This window comes from Ailuropoda melanoleuca, chromosome 12, assembly GCF_002007445.2.
Source record: "Ailuropoda melanoleuca isolate Jingjing chromosome 12, ASM200744v2, whole genome shotgun sequence".
Classification (NCBI taxonomy): Eukaryota; Metazoa; Chordata; class Mammalia; order Carnivora; family Ursidae; genus Ailuropoda; species Ailuropoda melanoleuca.
This window is the reverse complement of record NC_048229.1, coordinates 30,073,019-30,097,833: the sequence shown is the minus strand read 5'-3', so window position 1 is coordinate 30,097,833 and position 24,815 is coordinate 30,073,019. Positions and strand designations below refer to the sequence as shown.

General features: G+C 53.3%; 1 protein-coding gene across 1 annotated transcript in view; it reads left to right on the top strand.

Annotated features, from left to right (window-relative positions):
- Positions 1–24,815, top strand: part of MYH14 (myosin heavy chain 14) — a 79,817-nt gene that overhangs the window by 45,589 nt on the left and 9,413 nt on the right. The window contains exons 19-36 of the mRNA XM_034638974.1: positions 538–607; positions 740–900; positions 1,983–2,091; positions 4,256–4,387; positions 5,120–5,326; positions 7,378–7,515; positions 9,291–9,414; positions 9,998–10,169; positions 11,615–11,827; positions 12,346–12,490; positions 12,627–12,833; positions 13,751–13,855; positions 13,944–14,096; positions 15,295–15,497; positions 19,256–19,502; positions 21,639–21,851; positions 22,713–22,874; positions 24,327–24,455. Coding sequence (XP_034494865.1) covers positions 538–607; positions 740–900; positions 1,983–2,091; positions 4,256–4,387; positions 5,120–5,326; positions 7,378–7,515; positions 9,291–9,414; positions 9,998–10,169; positions 11,615–11,827; positions 12,346–12,490; positions 12,627–12,833; positions 13,751–13,855; positions 13,944–14,096; positions 15,295–15,497; positions 19,256–19,502; positions 21,639–21,851; positions 22,713–22,874; positions 24,327–24,455 — 2,890 coding nt within the window. The remainder of the gene's footprint in view (positions 1–537; positions 608–739; positions 901–1,982; positions 2,092–4,255; positions 4,388–5,119; positions 5,327–7,377; positions 7,516–9,290; positions 9,415–9,997; positions 10,170–11,614; positions 11,828–12,345; positions 12,491–12,626; positions 12,834–13,750; positions 13,856–13,943; positions 14,097–15,294; positions 15,498–19,255; positions 19,503–21,638; positions 21,852–22,712; positions 22,875–24,326; positions 24,456–24,815) is intronic.

Here is a 24,815-nt window from a genome sequence, read left to right as displayed (position 1 = left end):
ATATATATTGTATATATAACACGCATGATATTTTATGAAATGTCGAGATCCAGGGAAGGGCACAGCAGGGGAAGGGCTCTGAGGACACTCCATATGTGTGTGTGAACTGTATCCCGTATTATTCTCCGCTGCGCTTGGATGTTGGGAAGAAGCTGCCGCACGGCACTTAGCTCAGGGCCCGACCGTGAGTCTTCAGAGACATCAGCTGTCTGTGCCCGGCGTTCTCACATTTCCACTCCGGGACCCACCTGTGTTCCGCATCTCGGTGATGCTGGTGCGGAGACAGAACGCTCGTGATCAGCAGGTGGTGAATGTCCAAGGAGTGGCAGCTCTTGGGGTCAGTGCTGTCATCAGTGGCATTATGCTCTCAGCCCAGCGTGTAGTGCTCTGTAAATACTCGAATGTTCGCTCTTCATACTGTTCCTCTCGTCATCATCGTTCTTGCTGTTCGTCACTCGGAGCCCCGCGCTGGGCCATGGGAGGAGCTCAGTGACAGTGTGCTCTAACTCCCCACCCACCCCTCCCCTCCCCGGGCAGATACGAGATCCTGACACCCAATGCCATCCCCAAGGGCTTTATGGATGGGAAACAGGCCTGCGAGAAGATGGTGAGTGAGGGGTAGAGCTGGGCGGTGGGTGCGTATGTATGCCCGTGCAAGGTCCCAGGCGGTGGGAGAGGGGAGCCGGGACCTCCCTCTCCTCAGCCCTCCTCTTCATTACCCCTCCTCCACCCCTCACAGATCCAGGCCCTAGAACTGGACCCCAACCTCTACCGTGTGGGACAGAGCAAGATCTTCTTCCGGGCAGGGGTCCTGGCCCAGCTGGAAGAGGAGCGGGACCTGAAGGTCACAGACATCATCGTGTCCTTCCAGGCAGCTGCCCGGGGGTACCTCGCTCGCAGGTACTGGGTGCTGTCTCCTGGGTCCTGTTGGGCAAGGCTGGGGCAGGGAAGGGTTGACTAGATGGCTCCAGGGATCGGGACCTCTGAGATGATAGAAAGGCTGGGAAACAAAGGGATAGAGCCACCAGGTGCCCCGCTTGTTGCTTCTACTGTCCCCGAGGGCCCCCACAGGCCAGGTCCAGTGCTGAGCGGTGCAGGGGGCACAGAGAAGAGCTAGGCTTGGCCATAGGCTGACCAACCATCCTGCCTCACCGGGGACTGGAGCTTCCCCAGGATACATGATTTTCAGGGCTAAAACAAAGAAAGCCCTGGGCAAACAGGGCATGGTGGTCACCCTACCGGCCAGTGCTAGAGGGACTCCGCTCTGGAGGGGGAGACATATAGGGGCACAAAGTGTCACAGTCTGGAGTGGGATGTGTTTTGCTGGTCGTTCAAGTGCAGCGTGGAGACCCTAGAGCAGACCAGGACGCCTCCAGGTCACACTTGATGACCAGAGAGATGAAGGAGGATGAGACAGGTGTTGCAGGCAGGAGCGACAGCTGGTTCAAAGACCCAGGGATACGAGAGCCTGACGTGTGTCAGGAATGGGAAAAGTTTGCAGGAGAGTCTCCTTCCCCCTTGAAATGGCCCAGGGGGAGGATCAGAGAATAAAGGACTCTCCCAAACACCAGGCTGAAGGGCGGGGACCTTGTTCGGGGGTGCCGGGGAGCCATGGGAGAGCTGTGAGCAGGGGAGGGGAGGGTAAGCTCTGGGTGTAGAAAGACCCACTCAGGAGGCAGGTTGGGGGTGGATTGGAGGGAAGAGATTAGAGGCTGGGAGGTGGGGGTGAGGGTCCATGTGGGGGAAGAGGAGGCCTGAACTAGGATTGTGTGGACAGAGAGCAGGCGACAGAGCCGAGAGAGTCAAGGGCCGAAGGACTGACAGACTCTAGGCAGCAGAATCCACCAATAATAGAAAGTGCTTGCACACAGTAGGCACTTAACAATGGTTGACTAAGTGAAGGGAGCTGTGCTCTCTTGCTAAGGGCACAGGCCTCGTGGGGCAGAGCCTTCACTCTCCCATTTGCCCGTCTCCCCACCCAGAGCCTTCCAGAAGCGGCAGCAGCAGCAGAGTGCCCTGAGGGTGATGCAGAGGAACTGTGCCGCTTACCTCAAGCTGAGACACTGGCAGTGGTGGCGGCTCTTCATCAAGGTGAGGGCGCCTGGGGAAGTGGCCTGAGCAGCAAGGAGACAGCACCTTGGGGCCAAGTCGGCTTGGGCAAGTGGCTTTCTTTGTTCGGGCCTCAGCTTTCTGCATCTGTAAAATGGGACCAATCAGCCTAACCTTTGTTAGAGAGGATTCTTTGGTGTAGCAAGTGACAAAAAAAATCTGACTCAAGCCAACATGGATAAAAGATTCAGGACAGCTTCAGGAACAGCTGGATCCAGGACTGAGTCAGGGGTTCCAAAGACCCCCTCAGATTCAGTGATTCACTAGGAGGACTCACAGAACTTACTGAAGCTGTTATACTCAAGGTTATGGTTTATTACAGTGAAAGGATAGAGATTAAAGTGAGCAAAGGCAAAAGGTGCACTGAACAGAGCTCGGGAGAGATCAGGCACAGGCTTCCAGTTGTCCTCTCAACATGGAGTCATGTGGACAGTGCTTAATTCTTCCAGAAACAATGTATGACAACACACATACAGGCTGTTGCCAACCAGGGAAGCTCCCCCGGGTCTCAGTGGCCAAGCTTGTTATTGGGGGGTCAGTCTCATAGGCATGGCTGACCCCCCATGCAGTTGATCTTACTCAGTCTCCAGCCCCTCCAGAGGTGAAGTTGATACCATGGGGGACAAGAACCCCATGTAACAAAGTCACTCTTTTCAGTCAGAATATTCCAAGAGCTTGCAGATTATCTTCCAGGAGCCAGCAAGGGCCAGGCCTTTCTATGAAAGGTGCAGGGTTTGGACAATGCAGGCCTGCTGAGTCAGCCTTTCATTACACAAGGGCCCAAACAGTGATGTCAATTATCTGACCTTCTGTGCCTCCCATCTGGCTTTCCTCCATGGTGACCACCTGTAGGCTTTTCCACCTGGGGGCCACCAGCTAGCTAGGCTAGCGTGGTCTTCTCCTATCCCAATGCTCCAGCCAGAGTCCCAGGTTTGCCTTGCCCTTGGTCAGCTGGGGTCATGTGACCACCCCAGGACTCGTCAGGACACATCAGATGAGCCATGCTGGTGTCACATGCCCACCCGGAGCAGAGGGGCAGAGCCGGGTCATCAGGCCCCCTGTGAGCATGGGGGCAGCATGTTCCCCCAATGGGAAATTGGAGAGGAGAAAAGAAGATCGAAATTTGGAGGCAAAAAACAGCCATTCAGTGTAATTCTGAATATGGTGTGGGAGCGGTCTGCCTACGTGCCCTCAGCCAGTGTTAACTGAGCACCTACTATGTGCCAATAACTTTTGGGGGGATCGTGATAAAATGGTGAATAAAAGCAAAGTTCTGCTCCATGGAGCCCACAGTCTAGAGCGGGGGTCGGCAAGGGGAGGCCTGGCGCAGGCGCCTGTGCTGTGAATGCCCACTGGTTAAGGCATTGTCTGTGGCTGTCTCTGTGTTCCAGCAGCGGGGTGGGGTTGTTAAAACAGAGACAGGGTGGCCTGCAAAGCCTCAGACGTTTCCCAGCTGGCCCTTCAGGAGAAAGCTGGCCTGCCCCTGGGTCCTGGGTGTGAGGGTCGACAGACATCAGTGAATGAGTTTCACAGATAAATAAAAAATTGTGGCCGTGATAAATGCCACGGGTTAGGGCAGAAGAGAATACCATAGAGTCGAGAAGAATCAAATAGAAAGCAGTGGGGCAGCAATGATCAGAGAGGATCCTACTCAGCAAGGGGGAGCCTGTCCTTTCAGTTGATCGTGTGTGTGTGTGTGTGTGTGTGTGGCACGTGTCTCGGTGTGTGTGTGTGTATGTGTGAGGCACGTGTCTCGCCCATCTGAACCCCACCGAGTCAAGTGCATCTCTCACCCCGGACCGGGACTCGGGAACTTTGAGAGACATTGTGCTACAGAGGGGTGGCGCTGGTGTCTCTCATCGCCCGGGGTTAGTTGAGCGAAGAAGGAGCACGTTTAGCGCCGCTTGCCTTTGCCCCGGACTGTTCTAGGCTCTTTACTAGTGTCAGCTTGTTCACCCACTGCGAAAACCCCGTGGAGCAGGGGGGCTGTTCCCATCCCCGTTCGATAGTCAGGACACTAACGTCCTCGCCGGAGGCCCCACGGCCCCGGAGCCGCTATTGGACGGAGCCCTGCTCAGAGCATGAGTGGTTCCTCAGCTCCTGGGACAAGCGGAGCCAGCCGTTGCCACCTTTACCTGCCCCCCAGGTGAAGCCGCTGCTGCAGGTGACGCGGCAGGATGAAGTGCTGCAGGCGCGGGCGCAGGAGCTGCAGAAAGTGCAGGAGCTGCAGCAGCAGAGCGCCCGCGAGGTGGGCGAGCTCCAGGGACGCCTGGCACAGGTAAGGGGTGGGCCGCGGCGGGGGCGGGGCCGCGGGCGGAGCCAGGGCGTGGGGGCGGGGCTCCCGGCCGAGCCTCAAGGGTTGTTGTGGGGGGCCCCGGATAGAGGCTGAGACCGTTTGGTGCTGGTGGGCTTTGACGTGCAGGAGGCAGGGCCCTGGGGTGCAGTCAGGGTGTTGGGCGAGGGGCTGGTTCCTGCAGAGCCAAGGTGTTCATGGGACAGGGTAGGGGCCAGCCTTGTGGCAGGGTGAGGGGAGGCAGGTGGTGAACTTCCCATTGTCCAGTTTTTCTGGTGTCTTATAAGTAATGCTAAAGCAAAACCCTTTTTTGAGCATTTTCCTCTTTGCTTTTAGTGAGTTATTTCCTTTGGTTAAATTTCTAGGCGTAGGAGTGTTAAATGAAATGTGAGATGGTAGAAAGGCCTCTGGGGGGTATTTGGAGGGTGGACTGGACAGGGAGAGATTGGAGGTGGGTAGGCTGGAGAGAGAGTCCACTGGAAGAGGATAAGGCTCAAGCTTTGGGAGGTGAGGGGGATGGGGAAGAGGGCTGCACCCAGAGGTCTGACTTGGTGACTTGGGGGGGGGTGTTGAGGTCATCCCAAGATGGGGACCTGCAGGAAAGCCTCCAGGCCTCAAAGGGCAAATCAAATCAGGAGGCAGGAGGGACCGAGTGCTCCACTGAGACTGCCCTGAGAGCACTGCCTGCTGAGTGCTGACCTTCCACCCTGTCCCCAGCTGGAAGAGGAGCGGACCCGCCTGGCAGAGCAGCTCCGAGCAGAGGCAGAGCTGTGTGCCGAGGCCGAGGAGACACGGGGGCGGCTGGCAGCTCGCAAGCAGGAGCTGGAGCTGGTGGTGGCGGAGCTGGAGGCCCGCGTGGGCGAGGAGGAGGAGTGCAGCCGCCAGCTGCAAAGTGACAAGAAGAGGCTGCAGCAGCATATACAGGTCTGGCCTCTGTGTGCCCATGGGCCACCTCGCCCCATGCCCTTCTATCTACCCTGACAACCTTTGCTTCTCCAAACCACGTCTCATTGGGCCCTGAATTTGCAGAAAACTCAACTCAAAGTGGCTTAAGCCAAAAGAATACTTCTTTGGTTCAAATAATGGGAGACTCCAGAATGCATAAGCTTCAGGCATGGCTTGATCCAGGTGCTGAGGTGATATCCTTTGTGCTCTTTCTCTCTCCATCTCCTGGCTCCATTTGCCTCTAGGCTGCTGCATTCCCAGGCAGGCCACCCTCCCATGGTTCCCCTTCAAAATCCACTATGTGCTTTACACTTAGGGTACATCTTCATTTAGATGCTAAATTTTCATTGGCAGTATTCCTCTGCATTTATGTGTTACGACCTCTTCACTTGACAAAAGTAGATTGAGGTACCCAAGTTATGCCAGACGTACTTAAAAAATTTCCAGTGATTAAGTGAACATCTGGTCTTAAATTTAAAATAAATAATATTAAATAAATTTGAATATTATATATTCAATATTAAATAAATTTGAAAATTCAGTTTCTCAGTCATTCCACATTTCAGGACCTCAGTAAGGGTTTTAATCACCTCCTCTTCATCCTGTAGGTGGGGGAGGATCCTGCCCTATAGGTATGGAGATGGCCTAACACCATGCCACAGAGAGCCACACAGGGGTTGCATTCAGGAATAAAATGAACAGGCCACAGCTGTGGGAAGCAGGTTTTGTAGTAACAAAAGGATGGTTTCTCCCTGGTTTCTACAGGGAGAAGTGATCAGCTGGTTTGAATAATTCTAGGGCTGGCAGGCAACTGAACTCCACTATGTAGGCAGAAGCTGGCCCTGTGCCTGGTCCCCGTGATGTGTAGTGTTACGTGTCCAGTGGACCTTATCCGTGGGAGCAGAGCGGGTAGGAGGAGGACGTGTGGGTAGGCCATCATAGGTCCTCCCAATAGCAGGTAGCAAGGCAGCACCTCGTACTGATATATATATGTATATATATATTTATTTATTTATTTTTTAGTTGAGGTATTATTGGGGCACCTGGGTGGCTCAGTTGGTTAGGCATCTGACTCTTGATCTCAGCTCATGTATTGATCTCAGGGTCGTGAGTTCGGGCCCTGTGTTGGGCTCCATGCCGAGGAGCCTACTTAAAAAAAAAAAAAAATTGAGGCATTTTTGACATATAACATTAGTTCAGGTATACAGCATAGTGATTCAATATTTATATATATCACGAAGTGATCTCCACAGTAAGTCTAGTTAATATCCATCATCTTACATAGTAACAACAGAAAAAAGTCTAGTGATGAAAACTTTTAAGATCTACTCTCTCAGCAGCTCTCAAATATACAATACAGTGTTATGGACTACAGTCAGGTTGTACATGACAACCCCAGGACTTATTTATTTTGTAACTAGAAGTATGTACCTTTTGACCGCCTTCACCCACTTCACTGACCCTCCCTCGCCCCGCGGCAACCACTCATCTCTTCTCTATATCTATGAGCTCTGTGTTTTGTATGTTTTGGTTTTGTTTTTTTAGATTCCACACGTAAGTGAGATCATACACTATTTGTCTTTGACTTAGCTCCCCCAGCACAACACCCCTGACGTCCGTCCACACTGTCACCCGATATCGAATCTTAATTTCCAGTCCCACACCACGTGTTGCCACAGTGGACAGTACCCGTCTTTATTTATTTATTTGTTTGTTTGTTTATTATGTTTATTGTTTCTAATCTTCCCACACACATAAGAATGTCATTTCCATAAGGACAAAAATAGATATCTATTTTCCGTGCCCAGAACAGTGCCTGGCACCCACGGGGCCCTCAGGGAAGGCTCAGGGGTAATGAATGAAACAGGGAGACCAGTAAAGATTTGCTCCTTCCCAGCCTCGCCCAGAACGTGGACCTGTCCGAGCCACAAGCCCTCGGGATTTGGGACCATCCCCTCCACCCCGTCTTTCCCATCGCACCCCATCCCCCAGCCCCTGGGTCCTCATCCCTCCTGCCCTCCTCTCTCCAGGAGCTAGAGAGCCATCTTGAGGCTGAGGAGGGGGCGAGGCAGAAGCTGCAGCTGGAGAAGGTGACCACGGAGGCGAAGCTGAAGAAATTTGAGGAAGACCTGCTACTCCTAGAAGACCAGAATGCCAAGCTGAGCAAGGTCGGTGGCCTGTAGGCTCTTGGGGGCAGGGGGCTGTGGTGCATGGGGGGGCGGCTGGCTCTCTCTGTCTCTCCCCCATTTAGTGCCACCTCTAGGGGTCTCCGGCTCTCTAGTCTCTGCTGTGTCTCCCTTTGACCCTTGCCCTTCACACCTTCACTTCCCCTTTGTCATACCTTCACCCGAGCGCGTGTCTACTGAGCAACTACTGTGTGTCATTACCTAGCACTGATAGAGCGTAAGACACCCCAAAGCCACACAGCTGGAGACAACCACCATCTCATGATATCCCATCTTTCTGTGGTTCGGCTGGGGCTCAGCCGCACAGTGCCTCTGTTGGCTCAGCCGTGGCTCTTGTCGGCAGTCACCATGACGTGGGGGCTGGGTGCGGATGTCTAAGGTCTCGGTGCTCCTTCGTGTGGCTTCTGTCCCCACAGCAGAGCCTGGGTTTCTTACATGGCAGCTCAGGGCTCTGAGAAGGGGAAGTGGAAAGCTCCAGGCCCTCTAAGGTATTAAGCCTGGAACTGACACGGCATCACTTATGCCCAGTTCTGTAGATCAGGGATCGGCAAGCATCGTCTGTAAAAGGTCAGATAGCAAATATTTCCCGCTTTGCCAGCCTCTGTGCTTCTCTCACGGGCACTCAGTTCTGCCGACATAGCATGAAAGCGGCCACAGGTGGGACATAATCGAACGCGTGTGACTGTGTCCCAGTAAAACTTTATTTATAAAAATAAGTGGTGGGCCAGATTTGGCCTGCACACTGTGGTTTCCAGGCCACTAAGCTTAAAGCAGTCATAGGCTCAGCCCAGATTCAGTGGGTGGGAATTAGGCTCCATCCCTGGGTGGGGACAGGTCAAAGAATCTGTGGCCATCTTTAACCTGTCACAGCTAGGACTGGGTTAGGCACAGGGGATACGGCATTGAACTAACTAGAAAACCATTTATGTCCTCACACGGGGCTGGGGGGAAGGGATGCTAGATGAGACACCACAGAAAATAAACATAACCCCACGTTGTGACTTAAACTGTCAGAAAAGAACAGAAGACTATGGAGGGGGACGGGTGCCTCACCTGTCCTAGGCGTAGTCGGGGAAGGCTTCCCTGAGGCAATGGTGCCTGAGGTGAGAGGTCAAGGATGCAGTTTTCTGGAACATTCCTTTTGGTACAATGGCTATTCCGTTCTACATTGTTCTATTTCTTTCTTTTAAGGGTAGTGCCAACACACTATATTGGTTTCCAGAACCACTCACGGTTTGAAAAGTACTGCCCCAGGCCAGTGCTTCTCAAATGCTCACGTGCCCAGGAATCATACGGGGAGCTTGTTAAGATGCAGTTTCTGATTCAGCGGGTCTGGGGTGATGCAGCATTTCTAAAAAGCTCCCGTTGGGTGCTGCCGCTGCCGGTCCACAAACCCATACTTAGAGAGGTATGGATCCAGAACTCCACGGGATCGCTGCGGATGGGCAAGATGTTCACTGCAGTGTTGTTTATACGCGCACATGATTTGCAATGAACCTCAGCGCCCACGAGTGGGATGGTGTGTTAGTGAATGGTGGGGTTCTTCGAATAATGGGAGTCTCCCCTGCAGTTCCGAGGTGTGAACCGGTGAGGGTGGGACGGGCCTGCAGACCCAAGAGAAGGGGGAAGAAAGGTTGGGGTCGGGAGCAGGAGGCTCAGGGAAGGGTGGAGAGGAGCAGAAATGCAGATGAGAACGCACCAGAGATGAGCGTTGAGGGAGGCTGCTCTGACCGCCCCCCACCTCCCACCACCCTCAGGAGCGGAAGCTGCTGGAGGAGCGTCTGGCCGAGTTCTCGTCACAGGCGGCCGAGGAGGAGGAGAAGGTCAAGAGCCTCAATAAGCTTCGCCTCAAATACGAGGCCACAATTGCGGACATGGAGGGTGAGCGCCGTCCCCCAGTGGGAAACCGCACCGCGCATGCTCGGCGCGGTGGGGGAGGGGGACGTTGGGTGAACCTCCTGTGCTGGGGGGCCTCAGCCTTCGTATCTGCTAAATGGGGGCAGGAAGGACGGCTCAAGACAGGTTGGGTGTCCTCCCAGCTCTTAGGTTGTTTCTGTCACTCTAAATGCAATTCTCTTGCTGTCTTGTCCGTGTCATGGGTCACTCTCTGTCCCACTGACTGTTTCAGACACATTGTTGTCTGTCCCTTGCTACTGACTCAGAATCAGAAGCAGAAGAGAGCGAGCACAGGAGAAGGTGGTAGAGACAGACAGGAGAGGACAGGGCAGAGACAGCCCCTGAGCAGGAGCAGGGTGTCACGTGGGGGGAGGAGGAGAAAATGGCCCCTGGGGTCAGGGGCCCAGGGTCGGGGAAGCCGGAAAGAGGGGGCACAGAGGGAGATGCTGAGCCACAGCTTTACCCCCACCCCCACCCCAGCAAGTGCCGGGGCGGGGCCGCGGGTGTCGGGGAGCTGCTGGGTGTGGGGTCTGGCGCCCTTCTGCATGGCCCCCGCTCCCTCCTCCAGACCGCCTGCGTAAGGAGGAGAAGGGACGCCAGGAGCTGGAGAAGCTGAAGCGGCGGCTGGACGGGGAGAGCTCGGAGCTGCAGGAGCAGATGGCCGAGCAGCAGCAGCGCAGGGAGGAGCTGCGCGCCCAGCTGGGCCGCAAGGAGGAGGAGCTGCAGGCGGCCCTGGCCAGGTGCGCAGGGCGAGGGGCCGGCAAGCGGGGACCCGCACGGTGCACCATCCACAGTGCACCGCCCGCCAGCGGGAGGGGCGCCCGGGGAGACTCCGCCAGCGTTCGTGCGCCTCAGCCACATGGAGCCTCAGTGCCCCCTTCTGTAAACTGGACCTGGTGAGAGCCCACCAGGTTTAAGAGGACGAGAGAAACTAGGCCCCGTGTGTCTAGTGACTTGCCCTGTTCTGGGGTCAGAATAGGGGGTCAGCTGTGATTACATAAGCGCTCCGGCCATGAAAGGAATGGTATCATTATGATTACAGCCAGTCGCAATTATGGAGCACCTACTGTGTGCGCTCGGTGTTGCGAATGCCTTCCCCCCCCACTGTGCTTCATGCCTCCTGAGAGCCCTTGATCATAGGCGCAGCTCACCTTAAAAGTTAAAATGTGTGTCTTTTTTTTTTTTTAAGATTTTATTTATTTATTTGACAGAGAGAGAGGTGAGAGAGGGAAGACAAGCAGGGGGAGTGGGAGAGGGAGAAGCAGGCTTCCCGGTGAGCAGGGAGCCCGATGTGGGCCTCAGTCCCACAACGCTGGGATCATGACCCGAGCTGAAGGCTGACGCTTAGCAACTGAGCCACCCAGGTGTCCCTACAAGTTCACATGTATGTCTTACAATCAGTGGTACTCAGGGTGTGTGTGTGGTTAAGAACCCACACCCTAGTCTGACTTTTGGGTTCAAGCCCTGGGCCCAACCCCTTCCAGCCACACGACTTCACCCAAGTGCCATGGGCCTCACTGGTCTGTTTCTTCATTTGTGAAACAAGGTGATTTTGAAGCTACTCCTAAGGTTAGTGTGGGGATGAAATGTGAAAGTGCTTTTAAAGGACTCCTGGGTGGCTCAGGCTGTTAAGTGTCTGCCTTTGGCTCAGGTCATGATCCCAGGGTCCTGGGATCCAGCCCCACGTCGGGCTCCCTGCGTGGTCTGGGGAGCAGGGAATCCAAACCCTGGTCTGCATGGCTCTCTGAGCAGTTTAACTCCCCATCACTGCTGCCCCTCAATTCAGCTTCTCTTTGCAAGAGGCTGCATCTTGTCGGGGTCAGGAGGCTGATCAGATGCTGGGGTCAGATCTTCCACTGGCTGACCGCGTGACTGTGTGACCTGGGCAAGGACTTTCCCACTCTGTACATCAGTTTTCTCAGTATGATCATTAAATAAGATAATATAGTAAAGGGTTTCCAGGGGCTCAGAATAAGTGTCCGTGTGATTACTCTTGGTGTCATCTCCATTTTACAGCTAGGGAAACTGAGGCTCTGAGTACTGAGGCATGCACCCAAAGGCAGAGCTGGGATTTCAGCCCAGGGCAGGCCACCCCCAAATCCACACCTGGCCTCCCCGCCCCCAGAAATCATCCCTGCCCTTTGCCTGCCCCTGTACCGACTCCACGGTTCTTGTCCACCCCCAGGGTAGAGGAGGAGGGCGGTGCCCGGGCCCTGCTGCTCAAATCCCTGCGGGAGGCACAGGCAGGACTGGCTGAGGCCCAGGAGGACCTTGAGGCCGAGCGGGTGGCCAGGGCCAAGGCCGAGAAGCAGCGCAGGGACCTGGGCGAGGAGCTGGAGGCGCTGCGGAGCGAGCTAGAGGACACACTGGATTCCACCAACACTCAGCAGGAGCTCCGGTGAGGCAGCTGGCGATGCCCGGGCGCGTGCAGGGCGGGGGGCGGGGGGAGAAGGATCGGTGTGAGCCCTCCGTCGACACGGGTTTAGCCGTTCACTAGTTGTTTATTGAATATCAGCTCTGCACCGAGGCCAGGCTGGGGACAGAGTGAGTCAGACCCAGGCGTTTCCCCCAGGGACTCCTGGTCTGGGGGAGGCAGGTCCCGGCAAAGGGACCCAGTGCAGAACAAGTGCACTCTAAGGGAGCAGCATGGGGCATTGTGGATGATAACAGCAAGCCCCTAAACCACGTCTATGGAGGAAGTCCAGGAAGACATCCTTGAGAAAGGGCCTTTTGAATAGGGTTTTGAAAGATGAATAGGAGTTCACCCTTAAAGCCACACTCCTCCCTCGGTTACACCCCAGATCCCTTAGGGAATGTAGAGTGAGGTCCTCATCCTTGAAGGGGAACAATAAAAGGAGGCACTCCCCCAGAGTCCCTGCCTTTCTCTATTCTGAAATCGTGTTCCCTCCACAAAAGGTCCAAGAGGGAACAGGAGGTGACAGAGTTGAAGAAGGCTCTGGAAGAGGAGACGCGTGTTCACGAAGTGGCAGTGCAGGAGCTGAGGCAGCGCCATGGCCAGGCGCTGGGCGAGCTGGTGGAGCAGCTGGAACAGGCCCGGAGGGTGGGTTTGGGCAGGAATAGGGGCTTCCGGGGGGCTGGCAGAGGGAACAGCCAGTGCCAAGGCCCTGAGGTAGGAGTGTGCCTGGTCCGGTTGAAGGAGGAAGCATAGATCTTTACTTGTCTCTCTCCCTTGCCAGAGCAAAGGTACCTGGGAGAAGACTCGCTTGGCCCTGGAGACCGAAGTGTCTGAGCTGCGGTCGGAGCTGAGCAGCCTGCAGGCCTCGCGTCACGAGGGCGAGCAGCGGAGACGCCGCCTGGAGTCCCAGCTGCAGGAGGTGCAGGGTCGGGCTGGTGACGGGGAGCGGGCCCGAGCGGAGGCCACCGAGAAGCTTCAGCGAGTCCAGGTGAGTGGGGTGGCCAGAGAAGAGTGGATTTGGGGGGACGGCCAGGATCTGCCCCAAATGGAATCATCCTACCTAGTGGTCACCGTACTAAACATTTTACACGTCACGCACGTAAGAGTGACGCCAGAAGTAGAGTTGGGTGGCTGATAGCAGGAGTCCCGGGCAGCACCAGAAGTTTCTTCCCTGATGGAAATGTCTGTATTTGTGTGATCTGCTTGGCCACTAAACACTCAAAATGCAGGGAGCAAAGCTGAGGAGGTGGATTTTTACTTTCATTTAATTTTAGTTTTTATTTATTATTTTTTTTATTTTTATTTTTTTTTAAAGATTTTAGTTATTTATTTGACAGAGATAGAGACAGCCAGAGAGAGGGAACACAAGCAGGGGGAGTGGGAGAGGAAGAAGCAGGCTCATAGCAGAGGAGCCTGATGTGGGGCTCGATCCCATAATGCCAGGATCACGCCCTGAGCCGAAGGCAGACGCCCAACCGCTGTGCCACCCAGGCGCCCCCATTTAATTTTAGTTTTTAAATTGAAGTAGCCACGTACGACCGTATTGGACAACACAGCCATAGAACCAGTCTGCCTGGCTCAGTCCCACCTCTGGTAGCTGTGTCATCTTGGGCACATTTCCTGACCTTTCTGTGCTTCAGCTTCCGTTTATGTAAACTGGGAATAGTAATGGTATCTACCTTACACTGTTGGTGAGTGAAACCAGTGGGCTTCCTCCCCCTGGAGAGTGAGGGCCATATGGAAACTCTACGTTTAACTGTTGGAGGATCCGCCAGGCTGGTCTCCCCAGCAGCTGCCCCCCTTGAGATCGTCACCACCAGCCCAGTGTGGCAGGGATTTGAGGGGGAGGAGCAGCTGGGGTCAGCCAGGTGGAAGCCACCATTGGAAGGTGCCCCTTCCCCGCAGGCTGAGCTGGAGAACGTGTCTGGGGCCCTGAGTGAGGCCGAGTCCAGAGCCATCCGGCTGAGCAAGGAGCTGAGCAGCTCGGAGGCCCAGCTGCACGATGCCCAGGTGAGGCCAGCACCCCCTCCACACCCAGCCCCCTGTCCCTCCCCACCCTCTGCCCTCACTTGACCACTGTTTTCCCCTCCATCTGCAGGAGATGCTGCAGGAGGAGAGCAGGGCGAAGCTGGCCTTGGGGTCCCGGGCGCGAGCCCTGGAGGCTGAGATGGTGGGGCTGCGGGAGCAGCTGGAGGAGGAGGCGGCCGCCAGGGAGCGGGCAGGCCATGAGCTGCAGACCACCCAGGCCCAGGTAAGCAGTCCTGGGGGGACACCTCGAGGGGCCTCCAGTCCCAACCCACTCCTCCTGGGTTCCCTAGCTCAGGGATGGCCCCATTGCCCACCTGGTCATAGGCCAGACCCCGGGAGACCCCCATTCTCATCTCTGACTCTCCCTCAGCCCACAGCCTGTCAGTGCAGAGCCCGCCCCTCCTCCCCCAACTCTGTCTCACCCCTGCAGCCCTAGCCTTGCTCAGGCCTCATCCTCTGCCAACTGGATCCTCATCTCAGCCTCCCTTCAGGCCTCCCTGCCTCCAGTTTCTCCTCTTCCAGTTCATCCTCCACGTGGTCTTTCTATCACAGAGCTGCCCCTGTTGCTCCCCCGCTCACAGCTCTCCCTGGCTCCCAGTGCCCCCAGGATAGAGCGTGTGTCTCTCAGCCCGGCCTTTGCTGGCCCTTCCTTGTCTTCAGCTGTGTTCTTCCTTCCCCACTTCACACGAGAAACCCCTTTCATTCTTCAGGATTCAATGCCAGCCTCTCCTGTTGTGGGAGGTCCCTCACTGCCCCACTCTGAGCTCCCACACCCTTTTTTCTCCTCGTGCCCTTCCAGTCACCTTGGGCTGGAACTGTCTCTGCCCATGGGTCCCCCACCAGAATAGGAGCTCCCTGAAAGCGGGACCCTATCAGAGTTAGATCTTGGTCTTCAGCACAGGCCAGCATAGAGCCTGACGTATGGGAGGCCTGGAGAAATGCCTGTTGAGTGAATGAGTGCTGAATGCATGCCTGTAAATGCCCTTCTTCAGCTGGCAGACTCATGCATACCTCAAGATCCATCTCAAATGGCCCCTCCTCCAGCAAGTCTCTCTTGGATGTTCTGAACAGATTCTAAATTCCTCCTGTGGGGCCCAACGGCTCCCATGCTTTTTCTACCTTAGCCTCCACCACCCTGGCCATGACACTTAGTCTGCCCCATCAGAAGGGGGGTTCCCCAGGGTGGAGTCCAGGTCTGATTCATCTTCTGGGGCCCAGTGGGAGTAATTTTCATCTCCTGAAGAAGCTGGGGTTCACAGAACTCACAACCTCAACCCTACTCCAAGGCAGAAGAACCCAGTGCAGCCAGTCACTTCCCTCCTCCGGCCTCAGTCTCCTCCTCCAGGAAGTGGGGCACTACCAGCTCACACCTTGGTCACAGCCATGACTGCCACCCGCCCTCTCTCTCCTCCCCCCCCCAGCTGTCAGAGTGGCGGAGGCGCCAGGAGGAAGAGGCGGGGGCGCTGGAAGCAGGGGAGGAGGCCCGGCGCCGGGCAGCCCGCGAGGTTGAGGCCCTGACCCTGCGCCTGGCAGAGAAGACAGAGGCGGTGGAGCGGCTGGAGCGGGGCCGCCGGCAACTGGGGCAGGAGCTGGAAGATGCCATCATGGACCTGGAGCAGCAGCGGCAGGGACCCCCTCCATCCTGATTTATGGCTCTTGTCCCAAAATAATTATTGGTAGTGCCCACTTTTTTTTTTTTTTTTTTTGAAGAGAGAGAGAGGGAACTCACGTGTCAGCAGGGGGAGGGGCAGAGGGGGAGGGAGAGAGAGAACCTCAAGCAGGCTCCACGCTCAGCACAGAGCCTGACGCAGGCCTCGATCCCTCAACCCTAAGATCGTGACCGGAGCTCAAAGCAAGCATCAGAGGCTTAACTGACTGAGCACCCCAGGCACCCTGGTCGTACTACGTTTATTCCCCGAGATAGCCCGAGGGTGCACCAAAGTGTGCTGACGAACAAACGAAATAACACATCTTGCTTCTCCTGCTTGATTCACTGTGTACCTCAGGCAAGCTGCCTCAGTTTGCCCATCCAAGAAATGGGGATAACATTAAGCCTCTGGCACTATGAGGATGAAATAAAAATCATAGGACCCCACAGCATTACGATTAGGCAACCCTGAGGTTCAAATCCCAGCTCAGCTGCCCAACTTCTCTGTGTCTTGTTTTCTTCATCTAGAAAATGGGAGAGTCATTATTTTGCCTTCAGTTTTGAAGGATATACCATTGGCTCTTGAATTCTAGGCATATGGTTTGTGCTGTAAGCACTTTGAAGAGGTCATTCCGTTGTCTGTGGCCTCCATTGTTTCAGATGAAAGGTTAGCAATCGTTCAGACCCTGTGTCTTTGTAGGGGATATATGCTTTCCTACTAGCTGGTTTACATTTTTTCTCTTTATCTTTGGTTTTTAGCAGTTATCTATGATATATCCAACTGTGGGCTTTTGTATTTATCCCACAGCTGTGGCTCATGTTTTTGATCAAATGTGGAATTTTCGGCCATTATTTCTTTAATTTTTTTTTCTGCCCCATTCTCCCTCTTTCCTCTTTTCAGACTCCAAACACACATATGTTTGACCACTCAATACTGTGCCATCAATTATCAAGGCTCTATTTGTTTGTTTCTCCTAGAATTTTATATGACGTCTTCTCATATAAATCTCTTTTTCTAATTGGCTTCTTTCACTCAGAATTATTTCGAGATTCATCCATGTTTTTGCACGGATTAATAATTCATTCCTTGGGGCATCCGGATGGCTCCGTTGGTGGAGCATGCGACTCTTGATTTTGGGGTTATGAGTTCGAGCCCCGCGTTAGGCATAGAGATAACAATAAAACAATTTTTTTTAGTAATTATTTATTCCTTTTTTTTTTTTTTTTTTTACTGCTGAGTATTATTCCTGTATCGATAGAACACATTTTAAAAACCATTAACTTGTTGATGAACACTTGAGTTGTTTCTGGTTTTTGGCTGTTATGAATAAAACCTTAGTCTTTCTAATAGGATGTGGTGGTTTGAGTTCACATTTCCCTAATGAGCAATGACATTGAGCGTCTTTCATGTGCTTATTTGCCCTGTATACCTCTTCGGTGAGGTGTCTGTTCAAATCTTCTGCCCATTTTTTAAAATTGGGTTATTTCCTCTCTTTATTTTGTTTTTGGGGTGGGGGTTGTTTCTTTTATTTTTGAATTGTGAAAGTTCTTTATATATGGTGAATACAAGTTCTTTACCAGATGTATTGCTTTGCAACTATTTTTGTCCAGTCAGTGGCTTGACTTCTTACTCTTCGTAGAGTCTTTCAAAGAGCAGGAGGTTTGAATTTTGAGGAAGTCCAATTTATTAATTTGTCACTTGATGGGCTGTGCTTTTTAGTGTGGTGTCTGAGGAGACTTTGCCTCACCCAAGGTCACAGAGGTTTCCTATATGTTTTTCCAGAAATTTTCTGCTTTGCAGTTTTTTTTTTTTTTTAAGATTTTTTAAATTTATTTATTTGACAGAGACAGTGACAGCCAGCGAGAGAGGGAACACAAGCAGGGGGAGTGGGAGAGGAAGAAGCAGGCTCATAGCAGAGGAGCCTGATGTGGGGCTCGATCCCATAACGCCAGGATCACGCCCTGAGCCGAAGGCAGGCGCCTAACCGCTGTGCCACCCAGGCGCCCCTCTGCTTTGCAGTTTTATACTTAGGTCTGTGATCTGGTTTGAGTTAATATGTTGATGTTGCGCTATCATGGCTCCAAATTAACTTTTTATACATGGCTATTGAATTGTTTGAACACTGCTGAAAAGACGTTCTTTACTGACTCATTCTTGCATTGATATTAAAAATCAGGTAGCGTCAGTTGTCCAATCTTTTCTTCTTTTTCAAAGTTGTGTTGCTTCTTCCAGGTCCTTCGCATTTCCACGTGTATTTTAAAATCTGTTTGTCAGTTTCCACACACAAAGAAAATCCTCTTGATTTGGGAGTTTGTTGAATCTACAGATTAGTCTGAGAAGAACTGACATCCTAATCATATGGAGTTTTCTCGCCTAGGGACGTGGTACATGTGCCCATTTATTTAGATCTCTTTTTGTACTTTAAAAAAAAATATTTATTTATTTATTTATTTATTTATTTATTTATTTATTTATTTATCAGAGAGAGAGCACAAGCAGTGGGGAGCAGCAGACAGAGGGAGAGGGAGAAGCAGGCTCCCCACTGAGCAGGGAGCCCAACGTGGGGCTCGATCCCAGGCCCCTGAGCTCATGACCTGAGCCAAAGGCAGATGCTTAACCGACTAAGCCACCCAGGCACCCCCTTTTTGTACTTTTCAGTGTACATCTTTCATCAGATTTATTTCCAAGCATTTCACATTGTCGATGCTGTTTTAAGTGGCTGTGGCTTTGGCGCCAGGCTGGCTTAGTCAGAAGAACATGCGACTCTTGGTCCCGGGATCGTGAGTTGGAGCCCCATACTGGGTGTAGAGGTTCCTTAAATTAAGTGGTTCTGGTTTTTATTTCAGTTTCTGGTTGCTAGTATATAGAAATACAATCGATTTTTATGTATTGATCCTGTAATGAGTATTATTATGAATATTAGTAGGTTTCTTCCTTATAGATTTCATTGGATTTTCTACATTGGTGACCCTGTTTCCTATGAATGCAGACAATTTCACATCTTCCTTTCCTTTTTCTTCCCCTTTCCTGTGGGACTCCAAATACCTGTGTGTTTGACTGCGTGATACTGCCTTGTGGGTTATCGTAGCTCTGTTAATTTTTTTTTACAATCTTTTTTCCTTTTTTTCCTCTATTTAGATCATTTCTGTCAACCTGCTTTCAAGTTTACTGCTTCTTTTGATGTGTCCAGTCTGCTCTCAGTTTCCTCCAATGACTTTTTGATTTCGGTATCATGCTTTTCAGTCCTGGCCTGTCTCAATGGTTCTGTTTTAGTTTCCAGTCCCTCCTAAAATAACCTTGGGTCTTCACCCACTGTATCCATCTGGTCCTGAAATTTACTGATCATCGTTAAAGTCCTTGTGTGATGATCCCAGTGTTGAGGTCATCTGTTGGTCTGTTTCCGTGGACTGGTTTTTCTCTTGACTGTGAGTCCTGTTCTCTTTCCTTTGGGCAGGACTTGCCAGTTTTATTATTGTTAATTTCTGTGTCTTAAAAAAAATAGCAAAGGTTGATGTACATTTTAAAAATGATGTCTGTGTTTTCCGTATCACTACCGCAGGAGGAAGAAACACCCTCTCCTTTGTTGGGTTTCTCAGGAGTTGGGCTGGTCTGGGACACACTTTCAACTTTAATCCCTCTACCTCCCTCTTGTGTCTCTGCCTTTGTCTCCCTCTCTCTCTGTCCCTGGCTGTTCCCTCTTCCCCATCCACTTGTACACTCCTTTCAGCTAATCTGTTTCCCCCACCCCATCTCCCTCAACCCGGAAGCTCCTGGCAGATGAGAAGGCAGCGGTACTGCGGGCGGTGGAGGAACGTGAACGGGTCGAGGCGGAGGGCCGGGAGCGTGAGGCTCGGGCCCTGTCGCTGACACGGGCGCTGGAGGAGGAGCAGGAAGCACGGGAGGAGCTGGAGCGGCAGAACCGGGCCCTGCGGGCTGAGATGGAAACACTGCTGAGCAGCAAGGATGATGCCGGCAAGACTGTGAGCAGGGGCCCCCACTCCCCAAGACACACATGCGGCCACTGCATGCACACCTGATGTCGGGCGACACGTACACACGCATGTGCTCTCATGCACGGAACATGAAGAGACTCAGCCATCAAAGTTACATGTTCATGCCAAACAGAGAATGGGAGGAGAGCTGCTGACCAAACATATGTGCTCCCATGACACACACAGAGTGGGAGGAGAATTTTCCACCAAACACATGTGTTCATACACGCGGGAAGTAAGGAAAGCTGCTCATCAACATGCACATTCACGTATAGATACACAGAACAGGAGGAGAATCTTCCAGAGAACTTGAAGAGAATTTACCACAACATATAGCCTGAGAACCATGCCCCAAACATGAGTGTATGCACATGCACACACTGCACACATACACACCACACGGCACACACACCACACACATACACATCCCCTCACACATGCCACACACACACATACATCCCCTCACACACACCTATATCTCCTCACACACACCACACACAGAGCACGCAACCACACACACACCACACACACATACATCCCCTCATATGCACCACACACACATATATCCCCTCACACACACCATCACAGAACACACATACCACACACTAACCACATACCACACACACACACATCCCCTCACACACACCACACACACACACACCACATACCCAGTGTGAGGACATCCCACTTGCCACCCCCAACCCCACTGAGCACATACAGGCCCCCCCAGGGCCAGTGAGGAGTCCCCTAGGCCTGTCCCCAGCCCCCACTTACCCAGCCAGCGTCCCAGCCTTCTGAAAGGTCCACCACACCGTCCACTCCATCCTTCCTTAGTTTGTCTAATAAATATACTTATGGAGCAGCAGCAAGGACAGGCCCAGGGACACCAGCCCCCCTGACTGATGATGGGGAGGCACTGACGGAAGATGTGGTTCAGGGAGGCCCTGCACAGACACACTCCTGATGTCCTTCCTTATTGCCAACGACGTACTCTCATGGGTGCAATGAATAAGGGCTTTATCTTCTCCACACGCTCCAGCGTGGGTCTGATGGAGCTTTTAGCCAAGCCTGGAGAGAACCCCTACACTTCATGACATACCCTTGGCCTGCAGCCCCAGGGATACTAGAGCCAAAATCCAGCTCATACTCAAAGACTACTAAGGTCTCTCCTTTGGGAAGACTGCCAAGTTATTCATGGTGACTCCAGAGGCCTCCATTGTGGGAAATAGAGTGTTGATAGGAGAAAGTTGAATTCCTTCCAGTAAACAAAACTGATTGGCAGGTGCCAAATAGGAGGGGCAGCCTGTTGGCCTCTTCCGAGGGCAGAAAGTAGACACTGTCACTGACTAGAATTTCCAAGCGGTTCTTTGGGCAGGAGCAACAGGTAGATAGGGTCCCTGCCCTGTGGAATTTACAGTGCAGTGGGGCGGCTCATGTTAAATGACCATTGTGACTAAGGCTGAGTCAGGGAGGGGCTGAGGGCCAGCAGCATGGGTAACAGAGAGCCCCTGACAGGCCAAGGAACGCTTCTCTGAGGTGATAGTTAAAAGAGAGGCATTGTCGGGGGGGAGTGTCTCAGAAATTCATAAGCTCAGATCTGCCTTCACAGGGTTTTTGGGATTTTAATTTACAACTCCCTGGAAGGGCTGAGGGAAAAAAAAAATCACAGGAGATAGTGGGATGGTGCTATCCTGGGGGGTCCGGCACAAATCGATATTCAAGTCTGGAGAGACATGCCTTCAACCCATGTCCACACAGGATGTTCCCAAAGATGAAGCCCCTTAGTGAAGTGAGCTCACGATGCAAAATCTCAAAACCCACGAGGCAATAATCCACTGTGAGTGAAAGTCAGCTGAGCTAACAAACACTTGAGCTGGACTCTCCGGGGCTTCAGATAACAGAACTTGCAGGCAGAGGTTATTAATGAAATGTTTTAGGATGATTCAGAACGAGACACGTAGTAACTAGCTGCCCGGGAAATGGTGAATGAATGAGCAAACCGGAATGTGCACATCACCATGACCATCAAAGCTTCCCTCGCTCTGTCCTAGGATAGAGCTAGGATCCTGGCCTCCCCCTCCCTGTGCCCCAGGTGCCCAGAGCTCACCCTCCCATCCCCACCAGGCACATGAGCAGGAGCGATCCCGCCGGGCGGCAGAACAGATAGCCAGCGACCTGCGAGCACAGGTGACAGAGCTGGAGGACGAGCTGACAGCCGCTGAGGACGCCAAGCTGCGCCTGGAAGTGACCCTGCAGGCTCTTAAGGCACAGCATGAGCGCGACCTGCAGGGCCGAGATGAGGCTGGCGAGGAGAGGAGGCGGCAGCTGGCCAAGCAGGTACAGGCAGACCAGGCTGGAGGCTGCAGGGCGCCCATCCCGCTGGGAGGGCTCTGGCACCTGCCTGCAGGCAAAAGAGGGGCCAAGAAAGGCTCACTCACCTACCTGCTGCTCAGTGTTTCTTCCCAGGGCCCTTCTGCTCTGCAGCGCATTCACCCACCATCACCTGTGAACCACACGCATGTCCCATTGACCGACTGACTTACCCCATCAGACATCATCACTAGACCATTCACCCAGCATCCGCCTCGGCATCCACACAGCCCCCCACGTACACACAGCCTCCCCACCATCCAGCGCTTCTACGGAGCCACCTCTGCACCCAGCTGCTCCTCCATCTGCCCTTTCCAGCAACTTCCTCTCCCCAATCCCCAGCCCACCCCCAACATCCCCCAGCCTGCCCAAGCGCTCATCCATTGCTCAAGGACCAGCTCCTCCACGCCCCTTCATCCACAGCCTTCCTCCCCTTCATTTACTCATTCCCCTGTCCCTGTGGTCCGCGACTCGGCCAGTGGAGGGACTTCCGGTGCTGTGCAGCCGGTTGGCGCTGAGTGCTGCACGTGGGAGGGGCAGGGCAGCTCTGAGTGGAGCCGGAGCCTCTGGAGCTGTGCGGGAATGGGCTGGAGGGGACACACGGGAGCAGAGCGGAGGCTGGAGTAAATAGGGAGAAGGATAAGCCCAGAACTGAGGCTCTGGGGACGAAGAGCCGGGATCCGTTTGGGGTGTAGAGAAGCAAGAGGGCCGGAGGAATGGCGCTGGTGGCCTGGACAGGGGCTGGCGGGTGGACGTCTAGGTCACTAGCACGTAGAGGGAGCCTGGGCCGCCGGTCCCTTGAGCCTGCTCCTCCCGGCCTCCCCGCAGCTGAGGGATGCGGAGGTGGAGCGCGACGAGGAACGCAAGCAGCGCGCCCTGGCCGTGGCCGCCCGCAAGAAGCTGGAGGCGGAGCTGGAGGACTTGAGAGCCCAGAACGCGGCCGCCGCGCAGGGCAAGGAGGAGGCGGGGAAGCAGCTCCGCAAGATGCAGGTAGGGGTGGGGCTTAAGACCACCCCCCGCACACCCCCGCCAATCGCTCTGCTGTCGCCCCGCCCCCTCGGCCGCACGAGCACCCCCCACCGCTTTATAAACATCCATGCGTGAAAGGCTCACTTGCTTCTTTCTATATTTTTTACTTCCTTTACTTAAAATGCTTAGCTTTGAAGTTCAGTTTCTTTATTCTATTTAATTTTTGCAATGGAAATGCCTTAGGGTTCCTCCCTTAATATGAAAGTTATATCTGATTGTTTAAAAAAAAATTGGGGGGGCCGGCGGTGGTGTCTGGATGGCTCAGTCAGTGGAGCATGTGACTCTTGATCTCGGGGTCGTGAGTTCGAGCCCCAGGTTGGGAGTAGAGATTACTTAATTTTTTTTTTAAATCAGTGTAAAGTGTAATTTAAAAAAAAAAAAAGTATAGAACTGGGCTGTCCAATACAGTGGGTGTTAGCCCCATGTGGCTGTTGGACATCTAAGATGTGGTGGGGCTGAAATCCAAATTACATGCTGGATTCTGAAGACTTAGTACCAAAAAAAGTAAATAAATAAAATATCTCAAAATTTTTATAGTGTTTGTAAATGGAAATATAATATTTTGGATATGTCAGGCTAAATAAAAATATGGTTTCACCCATTTCTTTTTATCTTTTTAATGTGGCCACTAGAAAATGTGAACGCATGTCCTTGCGCTATCTCCCCATTGGGCAGCGCTGGGATAGAAAGCTCCCTCTCCAAAAAGTAAAAATTTCCCACTAGGTCATCTCTGAAAGAAAGTACCTACACTGAAAAACTGTTATTATCAAGCAAGTAATAATATTAATAACAGCGATGATAATCGCCCTGCTAGTCAAACCCAGTGCCGTCCTCCTGTCTTCTCTACGGAGTTTTTTTTTAATGGTGGTGGACATCAAGTTTGTGTTTTATTTTTCTTTAAGCGCCATTGAAGTCTTACACTGAAAAGTGTGGCCGCATAGCATAGTGACTAGAAGTGGAAACCCTGGGGCCAGATGGCCTGGGTTCAAGTCCTGACTCTGCCATTTACCACACTTGGCTTGTTGCCGAGCCTCTCTGTGCCTCAGTTTCTCCGTGTCTACACTGGAGGGGAAACTAGTCCCCACAAGCTGGAGTTTTGAGGATTACCTGGCCCACGGTAAATGTTCAGGAAGTGTGCGCCAGCATTATTGTCCTGCAGAGTGCAAATACTACACCCATTTCACGCTTTCTTTAATTTTAAGGTGTTAACTTTTTTAGACTGGAGGTAGCCAAAGCCCAGAGAGGTAGAGTGGCTGGTTCAGGGTCACAGAGCAAGGGGCTGGGGCAGGCTGCAGCAGCCCCAGGCTGCAGGGCTTTGCTTGCTCTCGGGGAGCCGAGGAGTCCCCGCAGGGTAGGGGCTTCCCTGTGAGTCACGACCAGGCTGCGCCCGCTCACTCGCTTTGTTCCGCCCAGGCCCAGATGAAGGAGCTGTGGCGGGAGGTGGAAGAGTCCCGCAGCTCCCGGGAGGAAATCTTTGCCCAGAACCGGGAGAGTGAGAAGCGCCTCAAGGCGCTGGAGACGGAGGTGCTGCGGCTGCAGGAGGTAATGCCAGGATGGGCGTGGCCCTGGTTGTGGGGTGAGCGGGGTCCTGGGGATTGGCAGCAGGGGTGGGCGTGGCCCTGGGGATGGGAGAGGGGGCGGCCCCTGGGGATTGGAGGCAGAGGGGTGCTGGGCCAACAGGCTAGGCTTGGGGGCACTAGGGAGCCCCGGGAGGGTTCTGAGCTGAGCAGGGGGCGATTGGAGTCAGGAAGGCTGGGGAGAGAGGACAAGGCCTCAGCTGGGGCCATTGGGGGCGCAGGGAGAGGCAAGGCAAGGAAAGTAAAGGGTCTGCATGGACAGGGCTGTGGGTTGTAAGGGGGCAGAGGAGGTAAGGAGAGACCTGGGGATCAGGCCCCGTGACTG